The sequence below is a fragment of the Macrosteles quadrilineatus genome, unplaced genomic scaffold, assembly GCF_028750875.1.
Source record: "Macrosteles quadrilineatus isolate MER2022 unplaced genomic scaffold, UCM_ALF_1.0 Scaffold_1__1_contigs__length_201487025, whole genome shotgun sequence".
Taxonomy (NCBI): Eukaryota; Metazoa; Arthropoda; class Insecta; order Hemiptera; family Cicadellidae; genus Macrosteles; species Macrosteles quadrilineatus.
In genome coordinates, this window is record NW_026542594.1 from 155,486,663 (window position 1) to 155,503,302 (window position 16,640).

Sequence of the window (16,640 nt, forward strand, 5' to 3'; positions counted from 1 at the left end):
ACATTTTCCATAAATATGAGGTAGGTTTATTTTGACCTAACATTTTATCATGGATTATTTATTCTAATGTATTTATTCTAAAACTATGTCAATGATTATAGAAAAAAAAGATTTTATAGCCGTTGCTGTATTAACTCCGGCTCTGCTTTGGATTTTTTAAAGCGTCTTAGGTTAATAATCGTGAAAATAATGTTATTGATATGTTTTCATGGAAACAGTATGAAAATTACTATGTATAGATGTTTTGTATGAATTTGGAGGCTACTTTAAATAAATTAAAACTGCTTCACATGTGTTAGATTAACCATAATTTGCACATCACATTGTTTTTATATGTATATTTAGGTAAATTAAGTTATTGTGTTTTGATAAACCTATGCTTAAATTAACCTAAAAAATACCATCAATAACTAAATTGGCTTTGATTTTTGTTTTCTAAAATCTGTTGTATATATGTGCGGTAATACAAAATACTCTTATTTTATCTTAACATAGCTTTCAGTTCAAATTTTACTTTATTTGATAAATTTATTGTTTGTGTTTTGCCACACCACTGATTAAATTAAACCAAGGAAAATATCATAAAACTAAACGGTACACAGTGTTCTTTTGTTTCTAAAATGAATGAAATATCTGTTACTATGTTTTCCTAATGGTAAGTGTGAAAATGTAAAGACAATGGACGATAAAACTGATTAAAAGAACTGGTTTGTATATTAAGTTGTTTGTTTATATTTTTGTATAGTAGAATCAGAGATGCAATGAAACATATTCTGTATTTGCTATTATTTTTTAGTCCTTTATGCTTTGATAATCATATTAGTTTTGTCTGCTGTCCTTAATGCTAAATTATTTGTTTGACATTTTTTATAGTACCTATGGATATAGTTTCTTTAATATTTCAAAATACTGTATTGATAAGGCACAGCAATATTTCTAAAGTTAATAACAGCTGACTTAGTTTTGCTAATGATTAAATTTATTGTGAGTGAAAAAACTGAAGATGAAAGGATTTGTGATTTAATATAAAGAAGAGTTTAATATAAAGATATTTAAATTTAATAATTAGTATTTTTGCAACTTTAAAATTGAAATTTAAAATGTCAATAATAAATTAAAAGATGTGTAATTAAGGGAGATGAAGGTAAATCTGGTAAATCATGTTCAAGTTTTACTGGAAGATTAGGTCAGTTTTTCTCATATCAGCCTCCACAAGATTTAAAATTAATCAAAACCAAAATGGCGGTATCCACTACTTACCAGATTTAAAAGTCTTAACTTAAACGTTTCTATTAAGGCTATAAAAGTTGAATTTTGTTTCTAAAAGCGTTAGCGGATCTGTAACTATTATATGCAAGAGATAATGATTAAAATGTTTCTATTTTGTGTCCTCTTCCCGTTGCAAAGCACGGGTACAACAGCTAGTATTTTAATAAAGTCTTATTAATAAAGAGTTATTCATAACCGTGTTCTAGGTGGAGTTGTCCAAGAAAGTGTGTAGCAGTGATTGCAAGCACACTATTGAACTTCATCCCAGTCCCTTGGACACTTCTAGTAAGCATTTATCATATAAATATCATTCATATTGTTAAAGCCTTGATTAAACCATTCTTAATTGAATAAGTTTGGCGTAGCTTACTGCTCTAAAAGTATTCTGTAAAACTTTCCTAGATCATTGTGCTTTTTAGTTTTTACGAATGGTCCTGTTCCTCCTCAAATAACCAGCAAACTAGCTGACATTAGTCGGTGACAAATTTCATTCTATACTCATCTTGCATGATCTTGATCAGCTTAAAAATGCACTTAAACAATCAATCAATCAATCAAGAAATTTATTTACACAATAATTGCCAATACATAGGACCCAAAAGTGCAAAAACCACAAATGGTTTGTCTGCACTAAAAATATTGTTTCTTATTTTACCATACAGTTTTGTCAGTTTGAATCAGTAGCATGCAGTTTTATGAGTTCTTAATTGTCTCTTGAGTATTTAATAACAAAAAAAAGACAACAAAGACACAAATATCTGTTAATACTTGAGTAGCATTGCTGTCTAAAAGGCAGTAATGATAATGTAAAATCTTTTTACTTGATCTTTTTTAAATAATTCATGTAAATGATTTACAGATACCACAGACGTTACATCCACTGTCGAAACTGCAGAGAAGGCTACAATGACCAATATAATTTTGCAACAAGTAAGTTAAATATTAGTTTATTCATATTTTAGGGATGGACGGGATTGAATTTTTAGTTCGGGACGGGACGGGACGGGATTTTTATTTCCTTCCCGATTTTCGGGACGGGACGGGACGGGATTTTTTTCTGTGCATAAAAAGAAAGTACTGTATTGCAGTTACCAAAAAAGACATAAGAAATCAATTTTTACCATTTGTGGCACTGATCTATAAAAACCAAAAAATGGGTAACAATTTACAGGTACCTATAGAAACTTGTGACTCGCGGGTCACGGGGTGATCGTCTGTATGACTCGCGGTCACGGCGCGATCGTAGTCATGACTCGCGGTCACGGCGCGATCGTCGGTATGACATCGCGGTCACGGGGTTATCGTCGGTATGACTCCACGGTCACGGCGCGATCATCGTCATGACTCGCGGTCACGGCACGATCGTCGGTATGACTCGCGGTCACGGCGCGATCGTCGGTATGACTCCACGGTCACGGGGTTATTGTCGGTATGACTCCACGGTCACGGCGCGATCGTCGGTATGACTCGCGGTCACGGCGCGATCGTCAGCATGACTCGCGGTCACGGCGCGATCGTCGTCATGACTCACGGTCACGGCGCGATCGTCGTCATGACTCGCGGTCACGGCGCGATCGTCGTCATGACTCGCGGTCACGGCGCTATCGTCGTCATGACTCGCGGTCACGGCGCGATCGTCGTCATGACTCGCGGTCACGGGGTTATCGTCGGTATGATTCCACGGTCACGGCGCGATCGTCGGTATGACTCGCGGTCACGGCGCGATCGTCGGTATGACTTGCGGTCACGGCGCGATCGTCGGTATGACTCCGCGGTCACGGGGTTATCGTCGGTATGACTCGCGGTCACGACGCGATCGTCGGTATGACTCGCGGTCACGGCGCGATCGTCGGTAGGACTCCGCGGTCACGGCGCGATCGTCGGTAGGACTCAACGGTCACGGCGCGATCGTCGGTATGACTCGCGGTCACGGCGCGGTCGTCGGTAGGACTCCGCGGTCACGGCATAATCGTCGAAATGACTTCGTCTCCTGCGTTCGCGGACCTATCGCTCGCAATAACGGCGTTATCGGCACTCGCGAAGCGGAAAAATCGCCGACGATCGGACCAAATCCCGTCCCGAAAAATTCCCGAGTCAAATGTAATCCCGTCCCGATAATCGGGAATATTTTTTTCCCGAAAAATTCCCGAAATTTCGGGACCCGTCCATCCCTATCATATTTATTATGATGGCCTAAGGATGTTTAGTTATTTGTACACCTAACACCTGACCCCCAAGACTACTATGGAATGAACACTGTTATGGTAAATAAATTAAAGTCGGGACCATGTAAGTTTGCAGTTAGTGGTAGCCAATCACAAGACGAGGCTAGTGCGACGTTGCCACATCACCCATTGACAACACTAATTAAAAATACAAAGCTATATTTTCAAATCAGCTGGTATAATTAGATTTGGCAACACCAGGCCGTTCTCATTGGTTCATTGAAAAGCATATGGTAAATATTCTCCTCCCTCAACTGCAAACTTATGTGGTCCCGACAATAAATGAGTTGCTTTCTTGTTACATACTTCACACAACTATCACTAAGTTATAGCATTTACATATTCTAATTATATGCAATAATTATAATAACCTTTTACGTAGTCTTTGCCCAGATATGTATGATTTAATGGTGTTCATTTCCATATTCAGTCGTTCATCAATGGTTATACACCGTTCACAAAAATTAGGTTGTTTTAGGGGAAGGAATCTATCCCCCTCCACTTGATCCTACATTTAAAACAATATCTCAACAGCTGAGGTTTGCCAAAACGTCAATCAGGAGCAACATACTTTATGAAAAAAAGGTGGTGGGAGAACTTCCCCACAAACCGCCAAAATTTTGTGAAAAGACTATCTATATATATATAATCCAATGTATGTATGTTTGTTTGTTTGTCCTTTATAGACTCCGAAACCGCTCGACAGATTGTAATGAAACTTTCAGGCATTATCAAGCATTATTCAAGGATGGTTTGTGTGAAGTTTGGTGCAGATCCGTCAAAAGGGCTTCGCCCCAGTGGCTCTGGAGTTTCCCATGTTAACCTTATAAGTAGGCCTACTCATTTTTAAATGGAATTAAAGAATCTTAACAGCTGGTTCAACTAAAAAATTTGATTCTGTGATGTTCAATAGTATTAAAAAGTTAATATGTTTACCAACAGGGTGCAGCACTATTATTCTTTTTAAATTTATGACAACAGCTAATTCGCAACCTAAAGGTTAGTGAGCGTAGCGAACGAACTTCAACCAGGACGAGATTGAGCCATGCGAACGACCTCATCTTGAAAATGAACGAGCATTTGACATAAAACCACATTAGGACAGGACGACGTCTATCGGGCCAGCTAGTAAATAATATATTACAGAATGCTTGGACCAATGCTGGAATAAACCCTAAACAAAAGTCAGCTGGGCTTATCACCAATAGAAAACAAGAATCACTGTTCCAGTTTAGCGTGGTGAAATGGCAACACCATTCTTAAACCTCTCTTCTGTTTGAAGTTCATCCTGTTAGAGTCATCCCTCATATGGGGCCAAAAAGTTACCCTCATATCATAATCCTTACCATACAGCTCTAGTCATATACCCACTTTCAAATTAGCAAATTATTGTACTCCTAAACATAAAGCTATAATATTTGTAGCATGTACATAACATTAGTAGAATTATAGTTTGACAATACGTTCATTTTTGCTTCATTTTAATGCAGACTGAATTTTACAGTATTTTATTCGATACTAGCTGTACCCGCGGGCTTTGCCCCGTTTAACTTTATAAGTGAGCTCGTTCGCATGGCTCAATCACGTCCTGGTTGAAGTTCGTTCGCTACGCTCACTCACTTTTCGGTTGGAGCTCGTTCGCTGCGCTCACTTGCCTTCAGGTTAGCTCGTTCGCTACTCTAACTCGCTTCTGTTGTGTGTCCTTATGGTTATTATTGTAGCAAGTGGGGCTTAATTAAAACTTCACATATTAATATAACATACATTTATTAGGAGCTCTATTAAAGATTTTACAATTCGGTTCTAAGTCCATTTTGCAGAGAGCGAGTCTCCTTCTTAATCAAAGTGAGCTGGTGCTACCAGTGCTGCCAACATAGCACTTTCAAACTAAACTAACAAAACTTTACTATATATAACAAAACAACTCACAACACCTCCCCCTTAAATCTTTTATCCTCTAACTAACAAATTAACAAAGTTTCAAAATTATGAGCATTAGCACTTTTATAGTCTTACCATACAAAGACTTCTGAAATTTTAAACAATCATTTCCTAACCTATCAAACAACATAAAAAATTTCCACCATAAACTAAACATAATACTTTTCATCTTCAAAAATTACCAAAACTTGTAGGCTATTAGTATTTCAAACGTTATTACCAAGTAGTGCCTAAACAAACCCTTTATTATCTATAACATATCAAAATAAAAAACATCAATCAATATAGAGAAATACAATCATATTAAAGATACCTCAAACTGAGGTTTACTCAAAACTTAAACAGTCCCAACAAAAACCTATTAGGCTACACTATTAAACATAATTGACTTCCTAACCCTTTTCTTGGTTAGGCCTATACAATGTAAATTCCATTTTTTGTACAACTTCTTTACTTAAGCACCTCAAATAACACAATACAGGACAGTTAATCAGTGTCATAATCCTCTAGCCTTCTTGGAGGCCTAATTACACGACCAAACCTAGTTTTATAAGCACTTCTTACATTAGGCGTAGCATTGGGGTTTACACTACTATGCATTGGCGTTAAAGCGACACCACTACTTACATCTAGTGATTGAGATTGTGAAAATGGAGACACAACTTGAGTTTGTGGGGTTAAAGTCTCGCTAATACGAGTATTTGTCAAGTTATTTGAACTTGGTGATACATTTACAGTAATAGGCCTACTAGGATTTGTAACCGGAGTTTGTGATTGATCTGATTCTACATCATAATACACTTCATTTCTCTGATCATCAATAGGCCTATTTAAATTACGTCCAATTTCAGACCTCAACCTTAAATGAAAACTATTCCTTCTCAGCACTCGTCCATTACTCATCTTAACCATATAAGATCTAGGACTACCTGTTAGAGCTACAATTTGACCTGGTTCCCATACTCTTTTAACAAGATTGTACACTTAAACTGGATCCCTTAACTGAAACTCAGCTTTAGGCTTAGTTGTTCGATCATACACTTGAGCAGACTTAGCTTGATTGTTTACGATAGCTTGTTTGACATTACTAAGACTAGATAAACTTGGCTGAAGCAACCTTTTTGTGATAGGCACTTTAGTACGCAACCTGCGACCCATAAGAATTTGAGACGGTGACAACCCATTAACAACAGGCGTATTACGATATTCTAAAATAGCTAACTGAACATCTGACCTAACTTCATGACATTTTTTCAGAATTTTCTTTATTGTCTGAATGGTTCTCTCAACTTGTCCATTTGACCTGGGATATAATGGACTTGTATTAACTACTTCGAAACACCATTCTTTAGCAAACTCTTTAAATGCAAATGACCCAAAAGGATTGTTGTCTCCGACAACCTTTAATGGTATACCGTGACAAGCAAAAATCGGTTTTAAGCATCTCACTACCTCTAAAGTAGTCTTGTTACACATTTGTACACATTCAACCCATTTCGACAAATAATCTACAACAACTAAATAGATGTTAGGGCCTATTTCAGCTATGTCCACACCTACTTTGCTAAATGGTAGGTCAGGTATTTCATGAGAAATTAATGACTCTTTTGCCTGTGCATTCATATACTTATTACAACTAGCGCAATTTACCACAAGATTCTCAATATCTCTAGTTATACCTGGCCAATATATCAACTCTCTAGCCCTGGCCTTAGTTTTCTCAATACCAAAATGATGTTGATGTAACAACTTGAGCATACTTGTTCTTAGGCTACTAGGTACTACTATTTTATCATTTAAGAATACAATACCATCATTTACATACAGGTCACACCTTTGATTATAAAATAACTTTACATGTTCTGGAACTTTTGACTTATCTGGCCAACCCTGAGCATAATATTGACAAATTATGTTCAATGCAGGATCATCTTTTGTTGCTACCCTAAACTCACACTTTTTAGCTTCAGAAATTGCTAATTCATTAGGAACAACTTTATCAGTAGGCCTATCTGATTCACTGTTTTCTTTAACACTATTATCAGACCTACTTACATTTGCAACTTGTCTAGTTCGGGACAACATATCTGCAACAACCATACTATTTCCTGGTCTATATTTAATCGTTACATCATACTTCAACAGTTTTAACTTAAAACGTTGTAGCCTAGTTGACATAATCTTATGTATAGGCTTTTGCATAATTGATTCAATCGGCTTGCTATCATTATAAACAGTGATATTCCTACCATACACAAGATTGTGATACTTATTAACTGCTACTACAATGCTCAACATCTCTTTTTCTACTTGTGCATACTGACATTCTACTTGAGTTAGGCTACGTGATCCAAAACTTACCGGTCTACCTTCTTGGATCAGACAGAAACCAACCGCATCTTTACTGCTATCTGCATGAATTTCTATGGGCTTACTACAATCAAAAGGTGCCAAAACTGGTGCTGACGTTAATGAAACTTTAAGCTTTTCAATGCAGTCATTATGAATTGGCAGCCATTGCCATTGCACATCTTTCTTTAGCAACTCTCTAAGTGGACCGATAAGACTAGACATATTTGGAATATAATCCCTAAAATAATTAAACGTACCCAGGACTCGTTGGAGTTCTTTCTTACTAGTTGGAGTAGAAAGATTAACTATAGATTCGATGTGACTTTCATCAACACCTATACCTTTAGCTGAAAACACATGACCAACAAACTTTACAGAATTCAATCTAAACTGCAACTTTCTGGGGTTAAACTTAACACCATTCAACCTTGCTTTCTCTAAAACTTTAGCCATTATTATGTCATGAGCCTCTTCGGAGGGTGCTGCAATTAGTATGTCATCAAAATATACTGTTACACCTTCAATATTGGAAAAAATGCTAGAATTAAGTCTATGAAACAATTGGGGAGCAACTGACAAGCCAAATGGCAATCTTGTAAAAGAATAACACCCAAACGGTGAACTGAAAGAACAAATATCCGCTGACTCTTTGTCTAGACTTACATGGAAAAACCCATCTTTTAAATCAAGAACACTGAAACAAGTCTTACCAGTTAAGTTAGTCTTAATTTCATCCATTGTAGGTATCAAATATGGCTCAGGTTTGATATCTTGATTTAGAACCTGAGGATCTAAGCAAAGCCTAAGTGACTTGTCAGGCTTTTCAACTATTACCAAATTGCTCACATAGCTACTAGGACTATTATTTTTACAAATGATTCCTAATTGTTCAAGATTATCCAAAGTTTCTTTAAGTTTACTCAAGACTGCATTGGGAACTCTACGTGGCGGTTTTACAATAGGATTAGCATTTTCTTTAAGTTTAATTTTGTACTCTGTAGGGAAACACCCAATACCATTAAACACATCATTATGTTTACTAATGAACTCATCCCTAGAGGTTACCTGCACATTATGTACTCTAGATATTAGTCCTAATTTTACACAAGTTTTAAGTCCCAAAATTGGTATACACTTATCATTCGAACTTATTACAACAAATTCCTCTGTAGTTACTAGGCCTACCTTGTTCAATTCACATTTCAACGTTACTTTACCAACAGTATCTAGCCTAAACCCACCATAAGATTCAAGTTTTACGTTACAGTTTTCATCAACAAATGGCTTAGGTTTACACTTGTTTAAAATATCAAGGGGTATTAAGTTAATTTCAGCCCCAGTGTCAAGCTTAAACACCACATTAACACCATTAATGGAAATTGTTTCTAACCAACAATTTTGACCTGCAATTTCACAAACATTTTTGATATTTACATCATCAATTCGAAACCCAGAGCTCAACTCGTCTACATGAATTTCTTCTTGCGATCTGGCATTAGGCCTATTATCTGCAAGCGATCTGGCATTAGGCCTGTTATCTGCAACCTTAGGGTTGTGTTTGTTAAACTTATTTTTCGGCTTAAGGCAACCTACGGCAAAGTGATTTAGCTCACCACAATTTAAACACTTTTTGTTGTGTGCGGGACAAGCAGCCCTAGCATGATTAGTATTACACTTCCTGCACAAATACGTACGGTTGAAAGTAGGGTTTTTACTAGGCCTACCTTGTTTACCTCGATAGTGTTCAACAGCATGCACCATTTCTTCTTTCACTTCACTCTTAACCACTGGCGTGAGGGAATTTAAGTCACTTGACATCGGCATGGAATTAATTTTATCTTTACTAACAACTTGAAATTGTTCTTTACTTTGCTCGGCCAACTGGCAATGTTTGATAGCATCTGAGAGTTTAAGATCAGGGACCCGCAAAAGTCTTTCTTGCAATCCTTCATCTGATATACATAGTACTAGTTTATCTCTAATGAGACTATCTTCTTGGCCTTCAAAATTACAATACGATGCAAGTTTTTTCACATCAGTTAAGAAGTTAATGAAAGGTTCACCTTCTTTTTGAACTCTTTTGAAGAAAAGAAATCTTTGATAGGTTATATTACGAGTCGGGGAAAAATGTTTGTCAAACTCCCTAATCACATCCTCAAGTTTTAAACTTTTTAAATCACCCAACTTAAATGTATGATATATGCTTAAGGCTTCTCTTCCAATTACGTTCAGCAATTGTGCAATTTTCACTTCCTCAGATTTAGAGTCTGATTCGGTGGCTATTAAAAATAGCTTAAACTGCTCCTTAAATAGAACCCAGTCCTGAGCAACATTATCTGAAATTAATAAACAGTCTGGTGGCTTGAAGAGCCCGGACATCGCCATTTTCCTTACTGCAATCGCACACCAAGCCTACCTTACCTTTCACATCCAGTTACTGAATTATTACTTTAAATTTCACATTATCTTCACCCACTTGCTTTAAATTTGACTGCGCCATGTTGTGTGTCCTTATGGTTATTATTGTAGCAAGTGGGGCTTAATTAAAACTTCACATATTAATATAACAGCTTCCAGGTTGAAGTTCGTTCGCTACGCTCACTCACCTTTTGGTTGCAAATTGGCTGTAGTCATAAATTTAAAAAAATAATAGTGCTGCACCCTGTTTGTAATCCTTGTAACTTTAATGCTATTGAACATCATAGAACAGAACCAACTTGTTTAATTGAAACAGCTGTTAAGATTCATTAATTCCATTTTTCATAAGGTTAACATGGGAAACTCCAGAGCCACTGGGGCGGAGCCGATTGGACGGATCACGAAATTGATGGTGTATAAACCTATTCCATGAATTTCTACACGTATGTACCAAGTTTCGTGGAAATTCCTTTAAATTTGAAAAATCATAAGGTTAACATGGGAAACTCCAGAGCCACTGGGGCGGAGCCCGAAAGCCCGATCAGAATAAAAACTACTTAGTTTTCCTATTTAATGCCCAAAGAATCGGTGTACCGAATTTCAGCCTCCTAGGTAAATGGGAAGTGGGAGAATTAGTGATGAGTGAGTGAGTGAGTCAGTCAGTGAGGGCTTTGCCTTTTATATATTTAGAAAATAAATAAATGATAAATTCTAAATAAATACCATACAAATTATTATTTAAACCCTATACCAATATCTTAATATTTGTTTGAAGGTTCTCAGTATGAAGAAGAAAATCATTTCCAAAATTAGAATTTGTCAAAGAAAAGGAAACAAATAATCATATTTTAGTTATTGGAGTTTTTACTTTTTATTGTTATAAATATTAAAAAAATAAATGGATATTTATTTTTTTTTATTTTATGATTTTTACTGGTGTTAATAATTGAGAGAGCTAAACTCCTGTCTATTCTAAGTTAACAATAATTTTGTTGATAAAAAGGGATTTAATAAAAAAATTTCTGTACAAGACTTCATCCTCTGCTCATTTCTTGAGGTTATGTCAAATGAAATAATATGTTTATTGTGTTACATGTTACATGAATTGAAATCAATCAGATTTGAGAGATTATCAATATTATCCATTCTATAGCATCATGTATGTTTTCTTGTTACTGACACATTCCAATCCACCCCTAGCTTTAATAACTATCACCATTTTTATTTTTATAAATCAATAGCATGGTACAGTATTATTTTATTTGCTTAACTACTGAATTTGATGCTAAATCTATGGAATGTTTTATGACTAACTAGCTGCAGTACCCGTCCTTTGCAATGGAGAGGACTCTGAAGAGAAAATATTGATGTTTAAATCTGTTGTATAAAATAGTTAGCATACACATCCACCTTTGATTTCAGGAAAAAAATTTGTTGGACCTCTTAGTTAAAAAAAATATACCTTTCTTTCAAGCTAGGCTAACTTATAAAGGCTTCTTAGTGAAAATTATGTGACGCAAAATTCTAGGGGGGGGAATAAACTAGTATTCACCAAGTCAGGCCACCCCTAGAACCGGCCACACTCAAATTTCTTCCCCGGAGTGCTCAGAAGGAGCCGAGAAAAATCCAGGGGTCGATACGAAGTTGTCACGGCTTTGACTGATCAATTTATTTAAAATTTAATCGAAGGCTCAGAGCTCAGGAAACGTTCAGGAAATCCTGCAGACGCTCAGTTGGAGCTATATATCATCCTTACCTTCGTTAAAGTGTTTTGTTAAAGTTTGCCTAACCTTTGGAATGACTCTGTAGGGCCGACGAGTATTCAGTCTTAGCCAATGTGATGTAAATACTCGTATTAAACTGCAGCTAATTAGTTAAAGATGTTGATAATTGATATAATATCGAAAAAAAGGTAAAACAATTCCTACAGAGTCGTCGGGGCCTAATGAATATAATTGGACGGCAATTTAACGTGAGTGGTTTAAAATAAATTTAATATTTAATTTACGTAGCTGATTGTTCAAATCAGCCTGCTCCCAAGACTTGATTCTTTCACCCGCCAAAGACGGGGTTTAGAACTTAGACGACAAGTCTCGGGGTTTTAAAACGTCGAATCGATTAAAATAATAGAAGTAACAATTATTCGTTAAGCGAACGGAGAAATCGTAATTTCGAAACTAATTAATTAAAATAAAATAAACGATCACCACCGCTAGTCACTGGCAGGCAGGAACTGGCGGGTCAAGACTCAAGTTACGATATTAAATTTAGATAATTCGAATCGGTAATTTAAGAAAACGAAAAAGTAAAATAAGTCAAGTATGCGTATAATAAAGATAAAACAAAAATAACGTAAAACGTAAAAAGGAGCCTAACTGGTGTGGTAGCTAACCTTCGTAATCTAATCGTAGGGTCGTATTCGTAAGTCGTGTGTGAGCTAGTCGGTGGTCAAATAGCGAATGCGTAGTCTTGTAACGACGATGTTACTTCGTAGACGGCGTGTGAACGAATCATCCTGTCTTGGAGTAAAATCCTTCGTTCCTGCCCGCTCGAGGCTTACGCGCTCAAGCGGCGAACTTTAGTACTACTAGATAACAGCTGATCGAATTCACTTGTTGAGCTGGTCTAGTTTCGTCTGTCGTCTGTCAACAAATAAACACCAGTTTGGGGTTATGTCGTCGGCGGCGTTAAATATCTGTAAAATCGGTCGGTTTAACTTTATTATGTGAAACGAAGTGCTATTATGAATAAATATGTAGTTATGGATGTGTTTGTGTACTTCACTGTGAATAAAAATAGGCCTACGTTCTTTGGCCCATAGCCCAAGCTATGGCCAACACATAGGCCTCGGAGTAGGCTATTGTGGTTAAAAATCGGGTAAGTTCTGATGTTCATTTATTCGTAGTACGTTTTAACCCCCCTTAAAATTTGGCACCTAACAATTATATGAGGCATGTATAAAAATAATGTAACATACTATTTAATTTTCAAATGTTACGCTTTACTTAGTTGAAAAAACTTACATATTAAAAGTTGATGGGTAAAAAAGAATTGCACAACAAAGGGTACTGTTTTAAAGAAAAAAACAATTACAATACAGCTAATGGCAAGTAAGGGACCCACAGTTAATAGTGGAATCCGAACCACATTTTTACCTCGGTATGTACAAATTGGTCTAATTATGAGGATAGTACTGCAGATATATGGGTTGTGCTACTTCGCTACTTGTGTTTAAACTCACTCTGTTAGTATGCAAAAAGTATCTTACAAGACTCACCTGCGAAGGTGTTAACAGTACTTGCATGAAATGTTGTGCTCGGTCAGCTTCCTGCTGGAACTATCATACTCATACTGTTAACACCTACTTCCCTGCCTTTGGCGTTATTTACTATTAAAACCTCATTGATAACATTACCTTTAATTAATTACAATAATACCTACTAAATGTTTAGAGAGTTGTGTACACCCCCTTCAGATTGTTGTTATTGAGGTTCTTCTGTGAGCTAGGTGTATGGGCTATTACAGCTGTGTCTAAGGAATATGTCGGCCTTAGTCACTAACTAGACTACAAGATCGAAACACTCATCCTTCACTTAAATTTGGGTTAAAATACGCACATAATGGCATCCCCATCTTAAATAATTGATAATTAATTGTGTAATTTTTCTTGTCGATCTTTACATTAAATTTACATATATAAAGCTGCTAATATGTTTATGAAATGTTAAGGCATTCCCTTCTATTGATTGCTAAGACCTATACTGCTTGTTATGGAACAGCATAGTTTTTTTGCATGATTAAGTGAAAAACCTTAAACGGTTTTTTTGCTTGGATTTCTTTGCAGTTGATATGGACTAATTTTTCAGGATTTCAATTTAAATTATTAGTTTTTAGCCTACATAGCAATTGTAACCACTATAATTTTTTTCAACAAATAGTTTTCCACAATAGTATTTATGTTCAATGTTGAGGATTCCAACTAAGGAGGTTCTGTTCATCTACACGTTTTACTCATGTTTAGGGTCCTTAGTCGCAAATAGCATCTTTTTATGTGATATTTGAAGTTTCTACTTTCCAATAATTGTTACTAATTGTATTTAAAACCCCTGTCTCATTTTAAATTGACTTAAACAATTAAGGAACACACCAGCTTCTATGACAGGGCATTAATTTGTACGTATAAGTACCTCGCTTCAATTTTCAAATTTTTTCAGGAAAGTCCCAAAATACCAAAGCTGAGCCTAAACAGCAGCAAATTTCATATTTTCAAAGCTAGGAGGTAAGCAAACCAACAGTTTCCATTTAATAATTGAGTTTATATACATACATTAAATTGCTATTCATGTGTATTACCTTTGTATTCAAACAGAAGTTGTAGAACAAATTCCTTATACTGTAACAACCAACAAAAACGATTTTCCATAAATTGTGCATCAAAGATAAGAATTTGTTTCCTGCAGTGCCCAAACTGTGTTACTGTTAATAAGTACAGTATTCATGTTCTACTGACAAAGCAGAAATATTTTACTTATGTATAATGTCAATATCTTGTTTTTGAACAAAAACATTTATATCACATTTTCAAAAGTTTTATTATTTCAGAAAGTATTCTTGATCTGATTATTAAATTACCTTTTGGATCAAAATTAAATGATTACTTAATATATTGAAAATTCTTGCTAATTTATTAAATAGTTTAATTAATTGCAGTTGTTTTGAGTTCTTGTACAGGTGATTATTTAGATTTGTGTAAAGTGTGTTCTACACAGGCAGTTCAAAACATTTCTTCAACACTCATTTCTTCTTCAGGGCTGGGTTATAGTGTTCACCTTACAATCAAAAAGTCGCTGGATTGATCCTGAAAAAAGTCAGTAGCTTTTTGATGGCTAAAAACAGACCCAACCATCCTTGACTATTGGGCTTTGAATAAAAAATTATCCTGACTGATGAAACAGCTGATCTTAGTCAGTAACAAAGCTACACATAACATCTCACTCCATTCTACACTCATCCTTCACTCAAATTTGGGTTAAAATGCGCACCTAGGTGGCGTCCCTATTTCAATTGCTAATGATAATGCCATATTGGATAGTTACAACAACAAAAATAAATATAAATAAATAAAAAGTCCATGGCATCGTTCAGTTATAAATTTGGGTGATATTTGTCTGAATACAACTGTTAACAACTAAACACTCAATGGTTTTTTTTTCAGATCTGTCAGAAAATGGGCAATTCTTTTGGGGATACTCTGTTTTTTATGTTTCCTTCTGATTTTCGTTTTCAACATCTTCATTAGTCTTAAAACAAAGCGTTCTCATAAACAGATGTACTATTTGAGTTTTATTTTGGATTTGTTATGTGTTAGTGTAAAGACACTAGATACATTTGATCCTATTCAGTAAACACATAACTCATAAAAATTTTCAAACTGTTGTGTTTACTGTGGATTACTTTTTAGTTTCCAGTTGTTAATGTTTACATAATGTATAGTCTCTAGTATTGTACTATTTAATTTGTTATCAATAAAAAGTTATTACTCATGTTAATGATGCGAGATTTTAATTTTTAATGTAAATGTATATGAAAATGGTTTTTATAGGATTATTTGTAGGATAAGTAAAATAATAATACTAGATAATATTGCTTTAATCTCATATCACTTACATCTTTTAATACAATTAAGTAAAGATATATTTTATTTTAGTTATTGTCATAGAATATAAGATAACATTAATTAGTAATACTAGAAACTAGTTACCTGGAATCTCCAGCTTCCTTTCTTCTCGCACCTGACAGTGCTGAAGCCTGATAGGACAGTGGATGCAACCATAATGGAATATAATGCACAGTATTTAAAGCTTTCAAAGTTTATTTTTTTTATAAATCAATTGAATCTGGAATTTTAATACTAGAAGTGTCAGTCCGAAACTATCATGACATTTGTTCATCCTTAGTCTGCAATTTGTTAAGCTTCAGTCCCTGTAACATTACATATTATTACATTTTATAGTTGTTGACCATGTTGCTACTAAATATCTTATCTTATTCTAGGGTTAGATACAATATAAAAATAGCTACTTCCCTATAGGGAAATTCGCTAATAATATTAGTTGTATAAATAATACTAACTCGGATGTGTAAAAATTACCGATGGACCTAGGCCACGGCAACAGGGCTCATATCCACCTATACTGCTCAAATCATTCCTGATGTTTAGAATTTAAAGGGCTTGCTATCACTTATTGACCGTATTCAAATCAAGGATTTCATCCTAACTAAGAGATTTGCTATGTATACTTCGAAAGTATTTTTTTTTTCAATAGGTAATTAGATAATTCAGTTACTGCAAAATATACAATAATTAATTTTCCTAACATGTTCTATCATGTAACTTACACACTTGAGGTTGATAAAATCCACACCAAAAGTTAC

The 16,640-nt window shown here is 35.2% G+C and overlaps 1 protein-coding gene across 3 annotated transcripts in view; it reads left to right on the forward strand.

Moving 5' to 3' along the window:
* Positions 1-15,739, forward strand: part of LOC128987975 (protein KASH5-like) — a 35,723-nt gene extending 19,984 nt beyond the window's left edge. For 2 of the 3 annotated variants that reach the window (XM_054409132.1, XM_054409148.1), the window contains 4 exons: positions 1,476-1,554; positions 2,129-2,199; positions 14,420-14,484; positions 15,421-15,739. In XM_054409132.1, coding sequence (XP_054265107.1) covers positions 1,476-1,554; positions 2,129-2,199; positions 14,420-14,484; positions 15,421-15,610 — 405 coding nt within the window. In that variant the 3' untranslated portion in view covers positions 15,611-15,739. Of the gene's footprint in view, positions 1-1,475; positions 1,555-2,128; positions 2,200-10,980; positions 11,080-14,419; positions 14,485-15,420 lie in introns of those variants that run through there. The other variant, XM_054409140.1, reaches the window with a different exon arrangement.
* Positions 15,740-16,640: the final 901 nt, after the last annotated feature.